This window comes from Falco naumanni, chromosome 5, assembly GCF_017639655.2.
Source record: "Falco naumanni isolate bFalNau1 chromosome 5, bFalNau1.pat, whole genome shotgun sequence".
NCBI lineage: Eukaryota > Metazoa > Chordata > Aves > Falconiformes > Falconidae > Falco > Falco naumanni.
The window spans coordinates 765,958-787,664 of record NC_054058.1 but is presented as its reverse complement, the minus strand read 5'-3'; the positions used below and the strand labels follow the sequence as shown (position 1 = coordinate 787,664).

At 53.9% G+C, this 21,707-nt stretch overlaps 3 protein-coding genes and 1 non-coding gene across 5 annotated transcripts in view; all 4 read left to right on the top strand.

Moving 5' to 3' along the window:
• The window catches only part of ATN1 (atrophin 1), a 29,014-nt gene extending 24,239 nt beyond the window's left edge, over positions 1-4,775 (top strand). The window contains exons 6-10 of the mRNA XM_040593880.1: positions 162-384; positions 493-1,210; positions 2,484-2,627; positions 2,797-2,977; positions 3,553-4,775. Of these exons, the coding sequence (XP_040449814.1) occupies positions 162-384; positions 493-1,210; positions 2,484-2,627; positions 2,797-2,977; positions 3,553-3,586 (1,300 nt within the window). The 3' untranslated portion in view covers positions 3,587-4,775. The remainder of the gene's footprint in view (positions 1-161; positions 385-492; positions 1,211-2,483; positions 2,628-2,796; positions 2,978-3,552) is intronic.
• Positions 4,776-5,240: 465 nt separating this feature from the next.
• Positions 5,241-5,300, top strand: LOC121089700. Its single transcript, XR_005828327.1, has one exon. It is a non-coding gene; the product is annotated as a U7 small nuclear RNA (small nuclear RNA).
• Positions 5,280-6,062, top strand: C5H12orf57 (chromosome 5 C12orf57 homolog). Its single transcript, XM_040596944.1, has 3 exons — positions 5,280-5,419; positions 5,493-5,669; positions 5,738-6,062. Exons 1-3 carry the CDS (start codon positions 5,368-5,370, stop codon positions 5,884-5,886), a joined length of 378 nt encoding a protein of 125 aa, XP_040452878.1. The 5' UTR covers positions 5,280-5,367; the 3' UTR covers positions 5,887-6,062.
• A 921-nt stretch (positions 6,063-6,983) lies between these two features.
• Positions 6,984-21,434, top strand: PTPN6 (protein tyrosine phosphatase non-receptor type 6). 2 transcript variants are annotated; one of them, XM_040595926.1, is made up of 16 exons: positions 6,984-7,141; positions 7,327-7,431; positions 12,684-12,806; positions 13,114-13,308; positions 15,701-15,923; positions 16,631-16,747; positions 16,898-17,011; positions 17,412-17,508; positions 17,931-18,010; positions 18,101-18,250; positions 18,370-18,501; positions 18,777-18,931; positions 19,223-19,290; positions 19,673-19,824; positions 20,533-20,630; positions 20,739-21,434. In XM_040595926.1, exons 2-16 carry the CDS (start codon positions 7,418-7,420, stop codon positions 20,845-20,847), a joined length of 1,827 nt encoding a protein of 608 aa, XP_040451860.1. In that variant the 5' UTR covers positions 6,984-7,141; positions 7,327-7,417; the 3' UTR covers positions 20,848-21,434. The 2 variants fall into 2 exon arrangements, with proteins under 2 accessions (XP_040451860.1, XP_040451861.1); XM_040595927.1 differs by lacking the exons at positions 6,984-7,141; positions 7,327-7,431 and adding an exon at positions 7,460-12,427.
• Positions 21,435-21,707: the final 273 nt, after the last annotated feature.

Sequence of the window (21,707 nt, the reverse complement as noted above, 5' to 3'; positions counted from 1 at the left end):
CCTTTTGCCTTGGCCATGACACTCAGCCCTTTTCCCATGGTGCTGGGCTCAGCTTCACCTGCCCCTGTCCCTGTCCGCATCCCTGTCCTTGTCCCCGTCCCTATCCCCATCCCTGCCCTCCAGCCCCTTCTGCACTGACTGGCTTTGCCTGTCACCCCCAGATTCAACAAACACCTGGACCGTGGCTTCAACTCCTGCTCCCGCACAGACCTGTACTTTGTGCCCCTCGATGGCTCCAAGCTGGCCAAGAAAAGGGCAGATCTGGTGGAGAAAGTGCGGCGAGAGGCTGAGCAGAAGGCGCGGGAGGAAAAGGAGCGGGAAAGGGAGCGGGAGCGAGAGAAGGAGCGGGAGCGGGAGAAGGAGCGGGAGCTGGAGAGGAGCGTGGTAGGTGTGGGGGTCCCACTGCTGCAGCACAGCTGGGGTGGATGCTCGAGGAGCCCCTCGGCCACTGCCTGCTGGGACCCTGATGCTGGTTTCTCTGCTCTCTTGCAGAAGATGGCCCAGGAGGGCCGGCCGGTTGAGTGCTCGTCCCTCGGGCCAGTGCCCCACCGCCCCTCCTTCGAGCAGGGCAGTGCTGTAGCGACTGTTCCCCCGTACCTGGGCCCCGACACCCCGGCTTTGCGCACCCTCAGCGAATATGCACGGCCCCATGTCATGTCCCCCAGCAACCGCAACCACCCTTTCTACGTGCCGCTGGGTGCTGTTGATCCAGGCTTGCTGGGGTACAACGTGCCGGCCATCTACAGCAGCGATCCGGCGACACGGGAGCGAGAGCTGAGGGAGCGGGAAGCCCGCGAACGTGACCTGAGGGACCGGGACCTGCGTGAACGTCTCAAGCCCGGTTTTGAAGTCAAGCCGGCCGAGCTGGAGCAGCTCCACGCCGTGCCGGCTGCTGCCATGGATCCGTTCCCACGCCATGGCGGGCTGAGTCTGCAGACGGCCCCTGGCCTTCATCCTGCTTTTCCCTTCCACCCAGGGCTGGGCCACTTGGAGCGGGAGAGGCTGGCGCTGGCAGCTGGCCCGACCCTTCGTCCTGACATGTCCTACGCCGAGCGCTTGGCAGCCGAGCGCCAGCACGCCGAGCGAGTGGCTGCTCTCAGCAATGATCCTCTGGCCCGGCTGCAGATGCTCAATGTGACACCTCATCACCATCAGCATTCCCACATCCACTCCCACCTCCATCTCCACCAGCAGGATGCCATACACGCAGGTAGGGACCCTGTGGTGGCGGTGCCCTGCATGAAGCCTGGCTCTCCCTCCTGCAGCACCCTCCTTGCGCTCCCTCCCTCTGACACTGGGCAAGCACAAAAGCTGCTGAGACAAGACTTTGAGGCCCGGGGTCCGCCTCTTCGGCCAGAAGAGGTCAACATCATGGTCACTGAGCCTTGCCCTCACTTCTGTCCCACCAAAGACCCTGACACCTGTTGGAAGTTACTGGGATGTCTTAGTGGCGAGCAGAGCTGCTTGCACCATGTCCTGTAGCTCTGAATCTCTGGGGACGCAGTACGAGTGCTGGGGTCCCGCTGGCTACCAGGGTGGTGGTGCTGTGGCCGGCATCCCTCCCGCTGGTCTGCGGAGGGAGCGGGAGCCCTGCCAACCCAGCTTTGACAGTGTCCTTAGGATTAATGAGATGTTTGTTCTCTGGTTTGCTCCTCTGGCTCTTGCTGCAGGTGGTGGGATAGGTTGGGAGAGAAGATGGGCTAGTTGTAAGGAACTGGAGGCTGTTGTCCTTCAGAACTGAGTGATGGTGCCTTCCATTTCCACATCCTACAGGAAGGCAAAGTAAAAAGAAGTTCAGGGACTAAAATCTCTGGGAAGCAAAGCCCGAACTACAGTACAATAGGAAAAAGTGCTGAGCCTGCTCAGGTACTTTGAGCAGTCCGTGGGCTGTGGCGGCGGTCACAGACAGACACCCACGCTAAGCAGCTGCCACTGCTTGGAGGTGGCATCGAGTACCAGTGAATGTCCATTCCTCCACGTTCCATAGTAGGGCATCTGCAGCCCGCACTCTGGCAGTGAGTGCAAAACGCTGAAAAGAGCAGGTTTTGTATAAATAGTATCTTGCATTTCAGCCGTAGGTAGTGCTTGCAGACTTGAGTGCCTGGCACCGAGCATCTGTGCTGGATGAGACCTGGAAATGAAAGCACCCAACATGAGTATGCCTGTGAATGACAGCCAGGGTGGCAGATGGGCGTGATACTGGGTACAGACATGACTGCAGAGCAGGTACTTGCAGAATTGACTCGAAGGAGCAGTATACTTCTCCCTGAGGAGTGTAGGGGCAGAGCTGTGCCAGACTGGTTTACGTGAAATTCAGTGCAGACAGAAAGAATAACACATGGTATTGTGTGGTCCAGCCTTGAAATCATTCCATCCCTAACACACACCAACCTTCCCCGTGTCCGTTTTGTTGTGCCTGGCGCCTTTTTCTGTGTTACCTCTTACAAAGCATGGGACAATTACCTTGTGTCTTTTCTTCCCAGCCTCAGCCTCTGTTCACCCTCTTATTGACCCACTTGCCTCGGGATCACACCTCACCCGGATACCATATCCAGCTGGAACCATCCCCAACCCTCTCCTGCCTCACCCTCTACATGAGAACGAAGTCCTGCGCCACCAGCTCTTTGGTAAGGTGCTCACAGGGACTGTGAAAGAGTATCAGCTGAGCTGCAAGGGGCAGGGTGGTCGTGCCAGGCTGGGAAAGGGAAGCGCAGGAAAGTCTTGACTGTGCTATGGGGCTGTGGGCGAGGATGGAGCTGTTAACGTTGTTTATTCCCTGTTTGCCTTTGGTTGCAGCTGCACCCTACAGGGACCTGCCGGGCTCGCTCTCTGCGCCCATGTCCGCAGCACATCAGCTCCAGGCCATGCACGCGCAGTCGGCTGAGCTGCAGCGCCTGGCCCTGGAACAGCAGCAGTGGCTGCATGCCCATCACCCTCTGCACGGCGTGCCGCTCCCGACGCAGGAGGATTACTACAGGTGCATGGAGCTGCTCTTCTCCGTGGCGCGAGGCACACAGACCGCTCTGGCCTCACAAATACATACCTAGGCCCAGCCTTGGCCCGGGGGTGGCAGGGGCAGTGGGGACAGGGAGGCGTTGCTCCTGAAATGGGTGACACGGCCTGAGCCCACACCTGGACGCAGGACACTGGGGCACAGCTGTGGCTGGGCCACCAGCAAGGTTGTTCTTGGCAAGTGGGTCTTTGGTGGCTGATCTCATGTGGCGTCTCTGCTCCTTTCCTCTGGGGTGAGGGGGGGGTAAACTTGCATGTTTCACACATGCTAACACGATTACGACTCATACCGCTGCCACAATACCAAACATGCGCAAGGATTGGGTGCTTTTGCCGAGACAAGGCTTTCACAAGTGCATGGGGAAGCACACTGGCAAAGAGAGGGATGTGTTGTACCTTTTCAATAGCATCTCCTGCTTCAAGGATTTTCAAAACTTTCAAAGCCAGCAGCGTCGTGTGGGTCTAGACTAACAAAAGGCAGTGTAAGATACTAAACTGCCGTTTTCTCTCTCACAATTGCCTTGTTCCTCTTTATTCTAGCCACCTGAAGAAAGAAAGTGACAAACCCCTTTAAATGGGACTTCTCCTGTCAAGGTGACATCATCGCGTCTTTCTCTTGAGGAGCAATCAATCAACCAAATCCCGGGGGAGGGGAAGCTGCAGAATGACACATCTGATCCCACCATGCAGTAGAGTGCAAGAGAAGGTGGACGAAAAGTATAGGATGGCATCCTGGGAGCAGAAAGTGGAGGAGAGAAAGTGGGGAGGGACTGGAACACCACTAACAGACATGAAATGATTGGTACGTGATTTCAGCAGGGCTCTGAAGGAAACACAATCCGCATTGACTGCACAGAGCTCAAAAAGACAAAGACTGATGTGAATTCAGGGTGGCAGCAGCTCCATCCTTTGTTTTGGGGGAACAGTTGCATTAAATAAAAAGTGCAGAGCATTGCAGGACTTCATGTACACGATGCTGCTGCCTTTTCTGCTTCTGCAAGGAGGAGGTACAGCCAAGAAGTAACTCAAAACCCAAAAGAGCCTTTTTTCGAGACACCTCCTCACACCCCACCCCCCTTTAGGTGTAAGATACTGCTTAGCGATACAGAAAAGCAACGTGGAACTCTTTCCAGATTAGCCATGAGTGGCTTCCCATGCTCCAGCATCCCTTCCGATGCAAACGATGCATGAGGGGACCCGCTGGGCAGCCAGCAGCTGCTCCTGCCCGTGGGGGGACGGCTCCCAGCCATCGGGGTGCAAAGCACCGCAAGACTGTTTGCAAGGTGGTGGCTGTGCCTTCCACGGCTGATGGGATCGGGCACGGCCACGGGGTGCGAAGCACCAGGAGACCATTTCCAAGCCTGCAATGACCACCACAAGCCCTGCGGGGAGAGCCGGCGTGGCCATGCACGACTTCGTCCTAGGACTGGCTGTAAGGTGGCGGCTGCCCCTTTCCCCTCACCCATTCTGATTGATGTACTTTAACTCATGCACATCCTATTAGACGTGGCAGTTTTATGTAGCAACTTGTGACCCCCTTGCCCCGTGTGCGTGTCTGATTTCACAGTTGTATTTCTCGATTGGTCCCCATATATATATTTACTTAACCATTAAAAGGAAAAGAAAACCAACAACCCAGCTATGGAGAAACACCCAAAGTTCCCCACGCACTCCTGAGCCCCAACACACATTCTAATAATTTATATATATAAATATATATATGAAGCTCTTAAAAAGGGAAAACAAACAAACAAACAAACAAAACCCTTCCAGATACGGACTGCGTTGTGTTCATTTCTTCTGGCCAGGGCCGGGCCGTGCAGGGCCGCGGCCGGCCGGGGGAGCGGGCGCTCCCGGGCAGGGGCTGAACGCCGGGGCTGCTGCGGGCGGCGCGGGGCAGCCACGGCCCAGCACAGCGCAAGGAGCGGGCGGCGCGCAGCCCCACGCAGCTCGCCTCCCAGCAGACCCCGCGGCCCGCGCGGGGCGGGGCGTGCCCGCCGCGGCACCAATGGGAAACGCTGTATCTGCATACCGCCCCGGTGGCCGCGGCGGGGCCGGGTTTCGCGGGGGCGGTGGCCAGCGCGGGGCGGCGGGAGCGGGAGGCCGGGAGGCCGGGATGGGGGAGGGGAGGCGAGAGGCAGCGCGGGGCGGGAGCGGTCGCCGCGACCCTCGCCCTCACCTCGGGGCGCGTCGGACTGGAGGGGGCGCGGCACGGGCCGGGTGCCGCGCAGTGATTTCAGCTCTTTTAGTATTTGTCCAGTAGGTTTCCCGCTGCGCGGGAAGCCTCGCGTGGGGTGTAACGGCAGGCGGGGCCGCGCCGGCGCGCGGCGCTGGGGGGAGGGGGCGGGCGGGGCCATGGCGGCGGCGCAGGGCCCCGCGGCGGCGCTGAGCGCGGAGCAGGCCAAGGGTGAGTGCAGCGGGCAGGGGGACGGCGGGTGGGCCGGCGGCGGAGCGCCCCGTCCGCTGTCCTGTGCCCGCAGCCGTGCTGGCGGAGGTGATCAAGGCGTTCGGGGCGGCGGAGAACGCGCAGCGAATGGAGGAGGCGCGGGATAACGCCTGCAATGACATGGGCAAGATGCTGCAGTTCCTGCTGCCCGTGGCCACCCAGATCCAGCAGGACGTGATCAAAGCCTACGGCTTCAGCAACGACGGCGAAGGTGGGTTGGTGTCCGCCGGGGGAGCGGCGGCGGACGGGCGCCTACTCCCCACCCCCTTTTCTTGCCAGGGGTCCTCAAGTTCGCCCGGTTGATCAAGTCCTACGAGTCGCAGGACCCGGAGATCGCTAGCATGTCGGGCAAGCTCAAGGCTATGTTCCTGCCACCCATGACGCTGCCGCCGCACGGGGCCAGCACCGGTGGAGTGGCAACCTCTTGAGACCGTGGACCTGTCCTGCCGTGTTCGGTGCCTGACTGGTGCCCTTCTTCCCGGGTGTGCATCCCTTCGGCCCCCAGAATGGAGCTCTTGAACGTGGGAGATGCTGACCTGAAAGGAACGGGGTGCTTTGTGCCTGCTTGTGTGTCTGCTGGTGAATAAAAAATATCTTAAAAATGCCCCTTGTTATATGAATGAACGTGGGCTCGGCACTGCTGCTCAGGCACAGCGTTTCTCCTTGGTGAAAAGGCGGTTCCCACAGTGCCCACCTCATGCCTGATGAAACCTGTGCTAGTTTTTTCAGGGGTACACTATATACCGTGTTCTGCAAAAGGTAATTGGTTTATGCAAAACCTTAGTGTGAAGCCCTAGGACTTGACATCAAAGTGATGTAATTCTTGTAAATGTTAGGGGTGCTGTCACGTCTAAGAGCAAGCATTCACAAACATGCTATTTGAAATGTATGAGGTCATGGATCCCTAAACACAACCAGGTGCTGTTTGGCAGGTGTCATAAATGCCACTGAGACTCCTGTCCCCAGCAGAGTCAGTGCAGCTACCTTGCTCCTACCGCCGGTGTGCTGGTGGCTGCGTGGTTTTCTGGCTGAATGTGCAATCAAACGTGTTGGCCTTAACGAAGAAGGCAGCAGGGAGCAGCTTGGGTGGGTGGGCTGGGCTGCAGCTTGGATTAGAACAACGTCAAATTTTACTTGGTCTTCTGGGACTGAGGAGAGGCAAACCTAGCGGTGCACCAGCATGGTGCCTTGTGTCTGACTATGCAGCTGAAGGGAGGTCAGGTGTGTCTGCTTGTAGCCTCCTAGACTCACCTGCCTGTTGCCCTTCGAAGTGTTGATGCCTTTGGGGAGGGCAGTGGGGGCCAGGGCTGGGGTGCGGGGTCAGGCCTGGGAGGGCAGGGAGCTGCGAGCCAGGTGTGACTGTGCTGCGTCCGGTTTTGCCTTCTGTGCCTCTTGGTTACGAACCAGGCAGGAATGCAGCCAGCGAGGGCGTGAGCTTAGTGGATGGGAGGCAGGAAGAGCAGTCAGTCCCTTCCGTCTCCATCTACCTCTCCCAGCTTGGCCTTGGCCTTCCCCCACCCCTCTAATTATTTATTAACTGCAGCTTAGGAAGAGCTTTGCGAATGGTGAAAATTAAGCCCTCTGCTTGAGGCCTTGTGGCTCGCCTGACCTGGAGCTACCTCCTTCTCAGTCTGCCCGGGAACAGGCGGGGTTTGGGACTGTGCTGGTGCGGATCAGGCACAGGTGAGTCATGGGGGGAGCTGCAGCGCCAGCTGCTCTTCCAGAGCCCCGGCACTTGCTGCCCTGAGCATCCAGCCCTGTCAGGAGGGTGTGGGTCCACCCCTCCTCTGTCAAGGTCTTTGACCTCTTTCCCGAGTCCATCTCCAGATACTGTCTTGGTAATTCCAACATTGCTTTATTTTCTTTAGTAGGAGCCCCTGGTTACAGGCTGTGGTACTTCTTCCACCAGCTGCTGTCAGCCCTCCAGCAGCGGGGGGGGGGCTGAGGGTCAAGGTCCTGATGCCATCCTGTGGGTGAGTGCTGTGAATGCTCATTGTGGGAAGCAAACAAGAGTTATTGGTGAGAAAACTAACAATACTGGCAGTAGGAATCTGGCACAGAAGGGAAAAAACCCACCTTCTAATGGGAGCTACAAGATAGCCTGGGAACTGGAGCTCCCGGTGCTTTAGGTGGGTGTTGTTGCTCCTTCTCACTGTGATGAAGAGCAAGCAGGGTCTGCCGTGCCCAGTCCAATTACTGTGCCAGCCCCCCAGCTGCAGCATCTTTGTTTTGGTACAGGGAGTGGTCTGGTGGCTGGCCTTTTACATCCTGGTTATTCCCTGATTCCCTGCAGTTTTTCTAGCCTTTCATGGAACAGCAGGACATAAAATCTTCATGGTCAGTCCAAGTGGGTGATTTGTCCTGGAGGCTGCAGTGGCGTGGTGTAAGGAAATGGGATTTGCATCATCATTACTCTGTGGTAAGGATCCGGGTAACCATGGGGTTCCAGCACTGTTCTGGGGTCCTATGGCCTGGCAGAGGGCATCTGGCTTGAGCAGGTCACAAGAAGAGATGGTCCATCTGCCCATTCCCCAAGCCCAGGTGGCTTCGCTCTGCACTAACTGAGCTGCAGTGCGGTTCTGGGTAGAGTGGCAAAACCTCCTGTCTGATATCATCTTGGTACTGAGAATTGGAAGTAACAACTGCAGTGCTGGTTCTCAAAAAGGGGCTCCAAAGGAGATCCCCCAAACACAAGGGAAGCACAGATAAAGTTGCTATCTGGGCAAGAGGGTAGGCAGTATAATGAAGAAAGCAATGAGTGTGATATTAAAGAAAGGGTCAATGTCTGCTTTTGTAAAGGCAAACCTGTCACCCTGTCTTGTAAAGCGAGGGGTTTTGCTGGACTCGGCAGGCTTGTGGATAAGGCAGGTCTGGCTGATATGGTTTCCTTGGATTTCAAAAAAATGACAAGACTTTCTCATCAAAGTCTTTGAATAAGAGTAAAGATATGGTGTAAGGGAGAAGATTAGATTTTTATTGGGTAAAAATTAGTAGAAAATAGGAAATGGAGAGTGGGAATAAACATCCAGTTTTTACAGCGAAGGGAAGTCACCAGTGGTCAGGTCACAGGGCCCTAACCTGAAATATGTGCTGTTCAGTGTATTCCCGAGTGACCTGGAAACGGAGCTTGGTTAGAAATGGAGCTTGGTGAGGTGAGAAAACTGGCTGATGGTAGAAAGTTACTCAGGATAATAGGGTGGGACTTGATTGTGAATGATTGCAGAAGGACCGTAGGATAGTGAATGCGTGGGCAACAGAACAGCAGATGAAATTCCGTATAGGCATATGTAAAACAATGTTCATGCAGAAAAATAATTAAAAAAATACATATAAACCAATGAACTGTGAAATAATCATAAGCTCTCTGGACAAAGACTGTTAGCATATATAAGTCCATGCAGTTGTTACATTAACGCTCAGTTGTGGTGAAATAGTAGCAGAAATCACCGTCTCTGTATGTGTCCATGACTCACTAGCATCTTGAACGCTGCAGTTGTATGTCACCCTTCACTCCTATCTCAAACAGTACACCGGAGTTGGAAACATCTCAGAGACAGAGAGCAAAGGTGATCGGAGGTGGAGAATAGTTCTGTACGAAGAACACCTTAATAGGGTTGGAGTCTTCAGCCTGGGAAAGAGCTGAGGAAGGGTATGGGCAGTGCAGGTCTGCATCACGCCTTGCAGGGGTGAATAGGAGTCAAGAATCGGTCATTAGCTTTTCTTGCTTCACAACAACCAGGTGTTATTAAAAATGAGGCAGGGAGCAGGTTATAAGCAAGACAAAGGAGGAGGTGTTTCTGTAGCTGAGCAGTGGAACTCTGCTGAAGGATGCTGCGTTTGTTATAGATTTGATGGTTGACTCAACAAGCAGCTGCAAATAGCAAATAGAGGCTTAGGGAGTGGAATGCAGGGGCAGAAGAAACACTGTACATAACCTCTTCCTCTAGACTCTTCCTTTGACGATCATTTTGACCTCTGGATGATCTCATCCAACCTCCTGCTCACAGCAGAACTAACCCCACAGCTAGATCAGGTTGCTCCAGGCCTTGTTCAGGTGGACCCTGGACATCTCCAGGAGCGGAGACCCCCAGCCTTGCTGGGGACCTGGGGCGATGGCTGAACCGCCCTTGAGGGGGGGGGCGTGAGTGTAATTTTTCCTGATACCTAATCAGAATTGCCTTGTTGCCAGTTATGCCTATTGCCTCTTGTCCTTTTGCTGTATCACACCAAGAAGAATCTGTCCCATCGTCTCTAACACCCCCTGTCCCCATCCCCATCCCCATCCCCTTTTAGGTACTCTCAAACGGCTGTTAAATCCCTCATTAAGCATCTTTTCTCCAAGCTGAACAAGCCCAGCTTCCTCCGTCTCTGCTGTGCTCCAGGCTCTTTCCTCACTGCCCTAGTGGCCTTATGCAGGATTCGGTCCAGTTTCTCAGTGGTTTTTTAGTTTGTTTGTTTGGGTTTTTTTTACAGCAGTCCAGATGTGGGTGTCTTTTTAATTAGCTATTTCATTTATCTTCTCTAAATTTGTTTGCATGCTAGCTGTGGGTTGCCTCCACAAAGGATTTACAAGATGAGGTTCTACCACATGTACTGAAAGCCGAACAGCAGCATAAGAGTAGTCTCTTTGCTGAAATCTCTTGACCTGTTAATTATATTAAGAAAGTATTTTAGAGGCTCAGTTATAGTCTGCTGTTCCATCCTGCAGCTATTTGGGAGAGCAACCTCAAAGATACCAACCAATTGCTTCTCTGCTGTGGTATTTCCCTCCCTTACCAGCAGGAGCTCCTCCCTGGTAGTTTTTAATTAATGGCCCAGATCAAAGGCGCCAAGGCAGCTGTGTGTGTCCAGTCCTTTCCTGAGCTCAAAGCAACCAGAAGTATAAATTCGTCCTGCAAATTATGTGATCTGGGATTTGTATCCCCACAAATACTGTGACATGTGAGTTACACTGCAGCCTGTGGCTTGTCCTACTGGAAGATGCTGAATTACGTGGGTTTAGTGCTAACTCACCTTTTATATTCTGATCCGAGCTCTTTGCTGCCGTGTTCTTCCCCTGTTCCCCTCTTCCCACTAATGTTCTCTTCCTCAGACAGATTTTCTCCTTCATCTGTTCATAAGGCATAGGGATGCCTAGGTTTTATTTTTTGTCTGTCTTGGCTTCATATTGACTCTACATAATCTAATATTCTTTTGGTATCAGGAATTGTTGAATTGTCTTTTGGGACTTCTGCCCAGAAGTTCCTGTCGTTTCTCTCCTACCACTGCACAATATTTCTTTCCTGTGCCAGTGCTAGACTGGCTCTCATTTAGGTGCAGTTTTTTAGGTGTGAATTCTACAACTTTGTGTAGAAGTTGTTTCCCTTGAGCCAGGGGGTCTTTGTGCCTTTAAAGTCTCAGGTTTTTTAATACCAGTTTTGGGTCAGTGCAGCTGCATCCCTGCAGCTCATCACATCTGGGCTCATCATGTGTGTGAAACTGGAAACATTTCAAAGGAAGCTGTTGTAGGTGCTTGTGTTGCCTTTCTAGCAATGAAGTTTAGCTTCCCGCTGGTCTCTCCCACACTTCCCTTTGTTGTTAGTTTCTCTCTTGACCACGTTGCTAGCAGCCTGTTCAGCTTTCTGCAGGCTTTCCCAGCCTGGTGGTGCAGCGAATCCTGCAGCTGCTGGTACTGCAATGAGCAAGTCTCTTGCTGTTCTGCTGCCCACGCCAACACGTGGGGTAGCTGAGGGTGACCCCAGGGAAAAGTCAGGCCCCTTTGCTGGATTGCCCTCTTAGGCCACCACTTAGCTCCTGTTCTGACCTTGAAACCAGTGCTATGGAAAAGGGCGGTCACAGGCGGTGGCTGGAGGTGGCTAGGTAACTGGGAACAACTCGTTTTCCTCCTTTATATCCAGTTGTCTACGTTGACGGCTTTGGCCTCAGGATGCTGTATGGGGATCTTGAAGGCCCTGGGCTAAGCTCTCCTGGTGCTGTGTGGGCCCACGGGACGTGGCAGCTGTTGTCCTGCTCTCTGCCTGCTTTCCTGGCAGCTTCAGCGTCGCCTCCCACCCGTCCCTGCGGGCAGGCCGCTTCAGGAGGGCAGCACTCTGCTTGGGGTGCTAGCCTGGACCTCGGCGTCCCTAGCTCTGGGTTTGCACAGATTCCCCCTGCGGCTGTACAGAGCAGGTCGGATGTTTACCTGCCCGGAGTGCTCACCAGCGAGCTGGAGCAGGGAGGTTTCAGCTGCGTAGCTGAGGGTGGCCCAGCAGAGCCAAGCAGTGGCTGGGTGGTCGTCACATGCTGGGGGGGTGCTTTGTTGCTCCGTGGCTTCCTAACTGCATAGCTAGCAGGGGGTACCTGCTTCAGCCTTGTGGGCATGCGGGTGACCCCAGACAGCTGTGGTCCCCTTGGCACCACAGCAAGGGCTTGGGGGTGGGCAGCACTCATGCCTCTTGCTGGGGAAGAAGGGGAGCAGAGGACACACAGAGCTGAATTTTGTGAGCACGGCCAGATCCAAGATTGCACTCGTAGAGTCAACCCCACTGTGCGAAAAAGAAAGGGACCCAAGAATAACAGGGGGGATGGGGAGGAAAGACACGAAAGGAGAAGCAGAACTGTGTGCAAAGCAGCTTGGGGCTGGGGTGCTGATGGCTCAGGGTGCTTCCTGTTCCTGGAGCCGCGCGTGCCCGGCTGCGCACGGGCTTGCGCCTGCCTGTGCCCAACAGCACTGCGCAGCAGGGCAGACAGCAAGGCACGTATCCAGAAACAGGTGGATGGAGAAGGTCTGCATGGACTGACGGCAGACACCAGGAGAGATACATGGCCAGCTCCCAAGAGGTGCAGGAGCAGCTTGGCGTTGGGTGCTCCAGCACAGACCTCCGACTTCCCTTTTCTTGCCATCACAAACTGATTTTTCCTCTGTATTTTTTGAGTTGCTTTGTTGGGAGCCACTTGGCCCCTTCTTCTTTCGCCCTCCAAGATGGTGAGGTAAGAGGGGCTGGGAAGTGTGTGTGGGTGTGTAAGGAGGGGGACCAGAAAGTAGGACAGATCAAAGCGGGTATCATCCTGGAAGCCGTATCTCAATGGAAACCTCTCATAGTCTGGGGGAGGCATCAGGTGGGAAGGGATGCTGCTGCTGGCTGTCACCTGTATGGGATCTCAGGGATGCTGACTGGGGACAAATCTCCACAGTAGTGCCTGGCCTTTTTTATTCACTTGGTCTTGTGTTTATCTCCTCTGTTAGGTGGTTTCACCGTGACCTGAGTGGGCTGGAAGCCGAAGCCTTACTGAAGGGACGAGGTGTCCATGGGAGCTTTCTGGCCAGACCCAGTCGGAAGAATCAAGGGGATTTTTCTCTTTCAGTCCGGTAAGTAACTTGGACCCCAGCTTCTATCTCGCGAGGGTTACATACGCAGAATGCTTAGATCCTTACATGTCCTGTGGGGTCACCTTCATCCTGTCCTTATTCCTTTGAGTTCTTTCCAAGCTGTAAAAGAACCTCAGCTTCCTACCATCTTCAAGACCCTCCCTTGAGTTGCCCCAGGAGCTTCTCTTTCCAGTCATCTCCTTTCACTGGGATGGTTTGCTCTGGTTCCATGGCAGGAGGCAACACAGAACATTTTCTGTCTCTTTTCCAACCGCCTCACTGGACTGCTCTGTGCATCATCCCACAGGGTTGGCGATCAGGTAACCCACATCCGCATCCAGAATACTGGGGATTTCTATGACCTGTATGGAGGGGAGAAGTTTGCCACCTTGTCAGAACTGGTGGAGTACTACACGCAGCAACAGGGCTCACTGCAGGACAAAGATGGAACCATCATCGACTTGCGATACCCACTCAACTGTTCTGACCCCACTACAGAGAGGTACAGAGAAAGCAAAGCAGCCGGTGTGTCTGTGATGAGACCTCCTCTGTGTTTTGTGGCCACCTTTCTGCCCTGCCTACATCCCCAGGGCAAACCCTGCAAAAAGTGTCTCCTGCCCCTGGTAGCCTCCTGTGCTTCCACGGGGGCAGCATCCCCAGAAACAGCTGGACATACCTTGACTCATCACAGCAGACCTAACAGGGCTCTATTTTTACTTCTGGTTTCCTGTTGCCTTTGCTATTTATGTACTATTTCTAAAAGCAAAGGTTGTGCTGTTAGTGATGGGAGTGCAGTGGTCCACAGAGTGACATGTTATGTGGAAGTCCTTACTCTTGCCCCAGACCTCCTTGGTTATTCCAGGCCTGAGTGACTCACGTAGCTGAGAGCAGGACCATGTTCCCCTGCTATTCCTAGCCCGCTTAGTCTCCTTCCTGTCTCTGCTTTGCATATGTCTCTGACACCAAGTTCCTAAATCAAATCAGGCGGTTTTTTGCCCTTGCGTTGTGTTTTCAGGCTCTTTGATGCTGCTGGGGGAGCAATCACACCATGCTCTGGGCTGGACAGGTCCTCCTTGCGCACCTGGAGACAGGGAGCAAAGATGCCCTGGGCAAAGCACCTGGGTAGGGCCCTGCTTAGGCCGGGGTAAGGCTGCAGAGGGGCCAGTGCCTGCTCGCCCCCTGGCCTCTCCACTCAGGGCCGTTGGGTTGTGGCCCTGCAGTTTCCTCCTTTCCTCTCTGCGGTTGGAAACTTCCCCCCACCCCCCCCGGGCTCTTACGAAAGCTGCTCTCACTCTCTCCCCAAGTGATTTTCCATCACGTGGCTTTGAAGAGCTGGGCTCTATTGGGGGAAGGGAGCGGGGAACAGGACCCATTGACCTCCTCTTACCTGTGGAGGGGAGGCCAGGAGACCTCTTCGATGAACAGGAGGAGTCAGCCATTCCCCAGGGGCATCTGAGCACTGGCACGTGGCAGCTGAACACTTCTTTAGGAGGAGGTTTGGAGGTTAGCGGCTGCCGTGCAGTGGGAGTCACCAGCACTCCTCTCGCAGTGCGTGGGGATCGGATCAGCAGAAGTTACTTGCCAAGGCACAATAACTTTCTGCCACATCTTTGCCATCAGACTAGTACCCAGGTGCTGTGTAGAGGAATGTGTTGTGCTGGCCAGATGCAGGGGTAAATGAGTGCCCCAGCTGCTTCTGTGATGGGCATGGCCTCCTGGACCACACTTCAGTTCCTGGGAACAGACAGGCCTGACGACGTGAAGTTCACCATGACACCAGTACCACCCCAGGCCTCTTTGCAAACCTGCTCCCACAGCTCTAAACACACTGGCTCGGCTCCTGAGTGCTGGCCTGGCCTGGCCGGCGGTGGGCATGGTGTGCGTGCTGATGCGCAGAGCGTGGCTGGTGCTCTTTGCGGTACCTGGACGAGCGGGAGCAGGGAGGGGCGCTGCAAGTCAGGCTGATGCAACAGCTACCTGCTTTTGAAATGCTGCTCGCCAGGGGAGATGGCCCAGGTGGCTGCGCCTTCAGCCGCTGAGGCAGCGGAACAGAGCTGTGCTCCGTACAGCCCCGCACGGGCTGCACCCAGCCCGGCAGCAAGGCAGAGAGCGGGTCAGGTGCGGGTGCCCTTCACTGTGTGCCGAGAGGAGAGAAGGAGCTGCTGACTGGGTGTTTGTGCTGAGGACAGGAATGTGCACGTGGATCAAGAACAGTGGTAAGCAGCAGGAGCAGAATATGGGCTCCAGGTGGCTTGTGGTGTTCACGTCACTGGCTAGGCTGATTGCTGCGGTGCGATGTGCCCAGAGAACCGGGATTATTCTTTGATTGAAGAGGCGACTGAGTTTCAGAAGGAGGTGTCGATGGGACGGTTCTGTAATGGATCTGATCTCAGCACAGCCATCTGCGTGCAGCTAACTGATGGGAGAGTTTCTGACTCAGTGGGGGTTTGTTTTTGTTTCCCTGACGTTTGAGTTTCCAAAGCACCTTGCTTTGTAAGGCTACAATCCCAGTAACGTTGGGAGGTGCTGAAACCCACAGACCACCCTCCCGCAAGCCAGCAAGCATTGCTTACCTGTGTTTGTGTGTATCACACAACTGGATCACACTTGGTGCTTTCCCACTGTGTCCTCTGGTACCAGCATTCTGTTCCCCAGGTCCCTTCTAGCTCCACCTCATCCCTTGCTCTTTCCTCTTCTTGCCATCTCTCTACTTCTTTCTGTATCTGCTTTTCCCAAGATCCTGCTCCTCCCTTGGTTTCCTTCCCCTCTGTCTCCCTCTTCCTTTCTTCCTCCCTCACCCATCCCCAGTGTTGCTGTCTTTCGCTCATCAGCTCAAGGGCATTCGCTTACCTGCATCTCCACCTCTCTTCTGACCCTCCCTTGTTTTGTCCTAGGTGGTACCATGGGCATCTGTCAGGCCCTGCAGCTGAGTCACTTCTCCAGGCCAAAGCCACCCCTTGGACCTTCTTGGTGCGGGAGAGCCTCAGCAAACCCGGGGATTTTGTCTTGTCTGTCCTCACTGACCAGCTTAAACCTGGGTCTGATGCTGCACCAGCTGGGGCAAGCAGTGCCTCTGGGGCCCGGCTCAAAGTCACGCACATCAAGATCATGTGTGAGGTGAGCAGCTGGGAGGGCAAAGGGAGAGGCAGTGGAAAAGGTCTTTGCTGATGATGTCCTCAAAAGCGTGGGCCCTGTCAACTTGATTGTCACCAGCAGTGTTGCTGACTTTGGATCAAAGTGCTGTCACCTTGCAGGTTCCTGTGTCCTTGCCGCAGCCTGGGTGGCCGTGGGCAGTGCGGGGTGCTGAGACACAGGGGGAAGCAGGGCTCGGTGGGACCGAGAACTCCGGTACAGTGAGTTCGTGGTGAAAGAGAGAGGAGGATTCACAGTCTAGTTATGAATTTGTCAAAAGAGCTAAAAGCCCTTGGAGGAGGAGGAGGAGGGGCATCTGGCAAGACCTCCACACCTAGTTTGAAGGATGTCACCAACCTGGCTGTCACAAGTTCTGTTTCTTTCTTGTGGGATGATGCAGGGAGCAGAGGGATAGTTCAAGGACAGAAAGCAACTGACCTTAAATGAGAGCTGGGGGCAATATACCTTCCCTGGGCTTTCGTCCCCTGAGAACAGGAGTCAGTTCACCATGCTGTGAACCTCATGTTCCCAGGGCAAGCTACCACTGACCTCTCTGCCAGAGGAAATGTTTTTTGGGATGGCACAGGGTGGTGACTGTGGCTTTGCACCCCGGTGTTACTTTTTCCCTGAGTGTTAGGAGCTTTGTCTGTAGGAACGTTGAGTGGGACGTTACACATTCTTCCTTCATTTAGAATGGACGCTACACAGTTGGAGGTGCTGAGACGTTTGACAGCTTGGCAGATCTGGTGGAGCACTTCAAGAAGACTGGAATTGAGGAGGTGTCTGGCTCCTTTGTGTATCTGAAGCAGGTAAATCCAGTTTCCTCTGTTTCTTAGGGATCCTTTGGAAGGACCCGTTTGCTGTTTTCTGCTTTGTGTCCCTCTCCTCCTTTTCTCCATAGGGCTGCTCTCCGGCAGTGCGCCTCTCTTGCCCAACCCATTGTGTTTTCCCATCCCCAGCCCTACTACGCTACGAGGGTGAATGCTGCCGACATTGAGAATAGGGTGCAGGAACTGAACAAGAAGAGTATCTCTGAGGAGACGTCCAAGGCTGGATTCTGGGAGGAATTTGATGTAAGAAACTGCTGGGGGACATTATTCTGGCTTTTTAGGAAGTCCCTGTGCACCTCCTCATCCTCCATCCTTGACTTCTTCCTGGACACAAACTTCTCAGGTGTCTTTTAAATTCTTGTCGGTTCATCTCTGGAAGAAGTCTGTGTCTGGAACCCATTCCTCTGGGGGGTGAGCGTCATCTTTAAGTAAACCCACTGAGGCAGAAATGTGCTTTTTCATGGTTGGGAGAATGAGTTATCAAGACAGTAAGGGCATGAACCTTGGATTTTTCAAGTCTAGGTTTGCTTTTCACTTCTCTGCTGCCCCACAAGCATGCCCATGTGTCCCCAGATTCACCAGTGTTCCTCTGAGTGCCCACCTCCCTGTGACTTGCCATGACTGTTCTGTCTTCTACTCTCAGAGCCTGCAAAAACAGGAAGCCAAGCACCTGTTTGACCGTCACGAGGGTCAGAGACCTGAAAACAAGAGCAAGAACCGATACAAGAACATCTTGCCCTGTGAGTCTTGCTTCTCCACTATAAAAAAAAATACCAAATAGATACAGACAGGCAATGAAATGTGGTCCAAGTCATCCCTGGCCCTGCCTCAGCCCGCTCTGTCCTCCAAAGCGGGTTACAAGGTGTGCGGCATTGAGGATGTAAGAGCTGATGAGAGAGGTTACAGCCTTTTCGTGTCCTTGAAGGAGGGAGAATTGCATCAGACTCATTAGCTTCTGATGGTCTGTCATAGGGGTGGGCAGATGGGAGGATGGGGTGAGGTTGGTCTGATCCCAAAGAAGGAGAGGTGAAAATATGGGGCATGTTGCACGCACTGGGTAGCATCAATGAGGTGGCTGGGGGCGGGGAGGCAGCAAAGGAGCTTCATGTGGCTTGGCACAGAGTATCTCATTGCTCAGTTTATTCTTTCATTGCATCCCCAGTTGATCACTCCAGAGTCATCCTCCAAGGAAGGGACCCAAATATACCTGGATCTGACTATATCAATGCCAACTATGTCAAGGTGAGACTCTCAGAAGACGGCTGCATGTCCAAAACGGGGGAAGCCTGGCTGCTCCTGCAGCCCTCCTGATCTTCCCCTGTTCACACTCAGAACAACCTCATCAGCCCGGATGAGTGCACCAAGACCTACATCGCTAGCCAGGGTTGCCTAGATGCCACAGTCAATGACTTCTGGCAAATGGTGTGGCAGGAGAACACGCGCATTATTGTGATGACTACACGGGAAGTAGAAAAAGGGCGAGTAAGTAGCAGTTTGTAGGTGTCTCAGAGCTGCCCTTTTCTGCTTCAACCGCTGCTCTGCTTTTTTTCTCTCTTTCCTGTCTTCTGCCTATCCTCACCCTGTCCTTTCTGCCCACACAGAACAAATGTGTTCCTTACTGGCCAGAGGTGGGCAGCACGAAGGAATATGGTCCCTACCTTGTGGAGACCACAGGAGAGCACGATGCATTGGAGTACAAACTCCGGCACCTCTGTGTGTGTCCGATGGATAACGTGAGTGTGCCTGGTCGAAGTCTAATGGTCACTGTGCATCTGTCACTGTACGTCTGAGGCTGGGAACTGCTAGGTGCTGCGGTGACGCTGCTGTTGTGTCATTCTTGGGGGTGCTGTTCCCAGCCTGGTTTGGGCTGAAATCACACTGGGTGAGATCACCAAGAAGTGCACAGGAGACAGAGATTCCCTCTGGCTTCAGACCTACCTTCCCTGGGACAGAGGTCAGGGAAGGACTATGTTGCGGTTTTACCAGTGGAGTGTTTTGTTATTGACAGGGTAAGGCTGCGCGCGAGATCTGGCACTACCAGTACCTGAGCTGGCCTGACCACGGGGTACCCAGTGAGCCCGGAGGAGTGCTCAGCTTCCTTGACCAAATAAACCAGAAGCAAGAGAGCATCCCCGATGCAGGGCCTATTCTGGTGCATTGCAGGTTGGTATGGAGGCTGGCGTTCGAAGCGTTCTCCATCCCTTATCTAGGGAGGGCTGTAGGAAGTCTGTCCTGCGGCACCAGCTGTTCCCTGGGACCTGTGAGTGAAGCGTATGCCAGCCCCAATAGTTGCTTTTTCCTCTTTGATGCCCCCAAACCAAACTGCCTGTTGGATCCGTGACTCTTGTGGCGTTGCTGAACAGCTGCTGCAAGTGCCACATCCTTCCCCAGCAGCAGCTGCGTTTGGTTTCAGGAGCTGTATGGCTCTGACCTCTGCTTGTCCTCCCCTTGCAGTGCCGGGATCGGCCGCACTGGGACTATCATCGTCATCGATATGATAGTGGATACAATCTCCACCAAGGGTAAGAGGACCCCAAATATCTTGAAGCAAACTGGCCTGCCCGGTAGGGCTGTGCCCTTAAGTCCAGCTGCAAATGGATGAAAACTACCAGGTGTCAATGGCAGAGATGCTGGCGCAGCCCTGAGAAGGCTGTGCTGCTCTCCTTGCTGTGTGGCAGCTGCTGGATCTCTGCATTGTATCCACTGAACTGTGGCTGCAGCCTTCCCCGAGCCTGGGCTCTTCCTCTGGGGCCAGACTTGAAAGATGCTGAGCAGGAAGGAAGGATAGAGGAGGAAAGAGTATGGAGGGAGGTGGAAACTTCCATACTGTGACTGCTTTTGGTGGAGAATTGGGAGAGGGAGGCAGTGAGCATGTCCATAAGCTTTTCTGGTGCCCCTTGCTAGGGCTGGACTGTGACATTGATATCCAGAAGACCATCCAGATGGTGAGGGCCCAGCGCTCAGGGATGGTGCAGACGGAGGCTCAGTACAAGTTCATCTACATGGCCATCTGCCAGTTCATAGAGACAACCAAGAAAAAGCTGGAAGTTATCCAGGTGAGAGAAAGGGGACTCTCCTGTCCGTCCCGTGAGCCTAGGCCCTGCACGTGCTGGCTTCTGAGCCCACACGCTCTGTTTTCCAACCTTTAAGCTCACACTGGGACTTGCATAGACTACAGTGGGGTACCATGATTTGAGTCGCTGTTCCTCTCTTTAAAATTCAGGAGATGACATTAGCAACTCATGTACCAACCACTCCTGAGCTGCTGAACGGCAGTAAGGTTTAGTGCAGCTATTTCAACTACATTCTACATAACATCTCCACCAAGTGCTGTTTTGTTACAAGCTGAATCTAGGACAGGCAAAGACTTTGTCCTCTCCTTTCCTCTTTGTCTTTTCCATCCTGGTTTTGCAGCTGCAGGATTTTCTCCTACTAGCTGATAAGTGGCATCTTTTATCTTCTTGAAGCCTCTAGCAGCATCCAGTAGCTGCTGCTATTTGTTTAATATTCTTTAGCTGACATGTGGTACTCTGGAGCATTCCAGTGCCTCCAGGAATTTGCTGCCTCACTGTTCACCCCTGTACAAGGATGCATTTGTATCCCTGCTGCTCACAGAGCGTGCTAAGCCTGGGGGCTTCAGCAGCTCACCAGCCCCCACTGCGGTCCTAGCACGAAGCGTGGTTTAACAGCTAGAACTCATCCGTGATGCCTCATGTGCTTCTCCCAGACCATGCTCTTCTCAGCTTGGTTTTTCTCTCCTGTAGTCTCAGAAAGGCAAGCCAAACGAGTCTGAGTACGGGAACATTGCCTACCCCCCCGCAGTGAGGAATGTGCATGCCAAGGCTTCGCGAAAATCCTCCAAGTAAGAGCCCACCTAAGCCATTGCCACCGCCAATAGTCTCCCTGCTGGAAAAAAAGCTGCGTTTTTCCTCTTGCTCACTTTTTCCCTTGTTTTTCCCTGGTCTTACAGGCAGAAAGAGGAGTCCACAGTTTATGAGAACTTGGGGAAAAAGGAGGAGAAGGTGCGGAAACAGCGTTCCTCAGAGAAGAAACTGAAAGGCTCACTGAAGAAAAAATAAGTGTACATTGCAGGTAGCCCTATGGGGTTTTGAACCTGGGGTGCGTGACTTCAGCTCGTGTCCAGGCTGGCCTGTCTTGCATTCCTTGCTCTTGACTGGAACTAGGCCTTCCCCTTCTCTTCCTGCCACCATTCAGTGCCCTCAACCAAAGCTCCGTTGACCGACTCCATTGCCCCTTGCCTGCACAGGCCAGCCAAGTCTCCTGCTGCCCCTTCATCATTCATTAACAGGATGAAATCCTGCCCATCTCGCCCTTGTGTATTCTGCCTTCTCGTCCCTGTGCCAGCCTCAGGCCTCCCTGAGGAGGAGCTGAGGAAGCTCTTTGCAGGGGCTGCCCCTCTGCCCACCACTGAGAGTTAGCGTGCAGCCTGGCAGCCTTCCCTCAGCCTCAGTGTTTGAAGTGTGGAGGTTTTGGCCTGTTTCAGCTCAGCTCCTCCGCAATTCAACAGGAAACTTCCTCTCAACACCAACCTTGTGCCCTGTGGTCCCTTTTCTACTTGGTCCTTCAACTGGATGCTGTAATATACCAGAATTTGAGACGATGGCTGTGTTTTCTCCTTTGTAAATAAAACTTCTATTTGTTTGGATGCTGAATCCCAAAAAATGTTTTCCCTATGATTTCTCCTTGAGTATAGCTGTACTCCTGGCTTCACTTGCAGCCCTGCAAAGACTTGCAAGAATGGCTCTAGCTTAGCTTTCATCATTTCCTGAAGCCTTCAGACTCCTGAACAGAAGCTGTGACCGATTGTGGTGGCTCCCTGCCGTGAGGCATGGGTGATGGTAGTTGCCAGGTAAGTCTGAGCACAGAAAGTTGGCTGTGACAAACTCAGACGCAGGCTTTTGCCTTTCAGTTCTGGTAT

Excerpts from the sequence above, each read along its gene's own strand:
- PTPN6 (XM_040595926.1), top strand. Across the intron at positions 13,309-15,700 it reads TCTGACCCCACTACAGAGAG|GTGGTACCATGGGCATCTGT; the intron begins GTACAGAGAAAG and ends GTTTTGTCCTAG. Across the intron at positions 18,932-19,222 it reads CCTATTCTGGTGCATTGCAG|TGCCGGGATCGGCCGCACTG; the intron begins GTTGGTATGGAG and ends CTCCCCTTGCAG.
- C5H12orf57 (XM_040596944.1), top strand. The coding sequence starts at position 5,368 with ATGGCGGCGGCGCAGGGCCCCGCGGCGGCGCTGAGCGCGGAGCAGGCC. Across the intron at positions 5,420-5,492 it reads GAGCGCGGAGCAGGCCAAGG|CCGTGCTGGCGGAGGTGATC; the intron begins GTGAGTGCAGCG and ends CTGTGCCCGCAG. Across the intron at positions 5,670-5,737 it reads CTTCAGCAACGACGGCGAAG|GGGTCCTCAAGTTCGCCCGG; the intron begins GTGGGTTGGTGT and ends TTTTCTTGCCAG.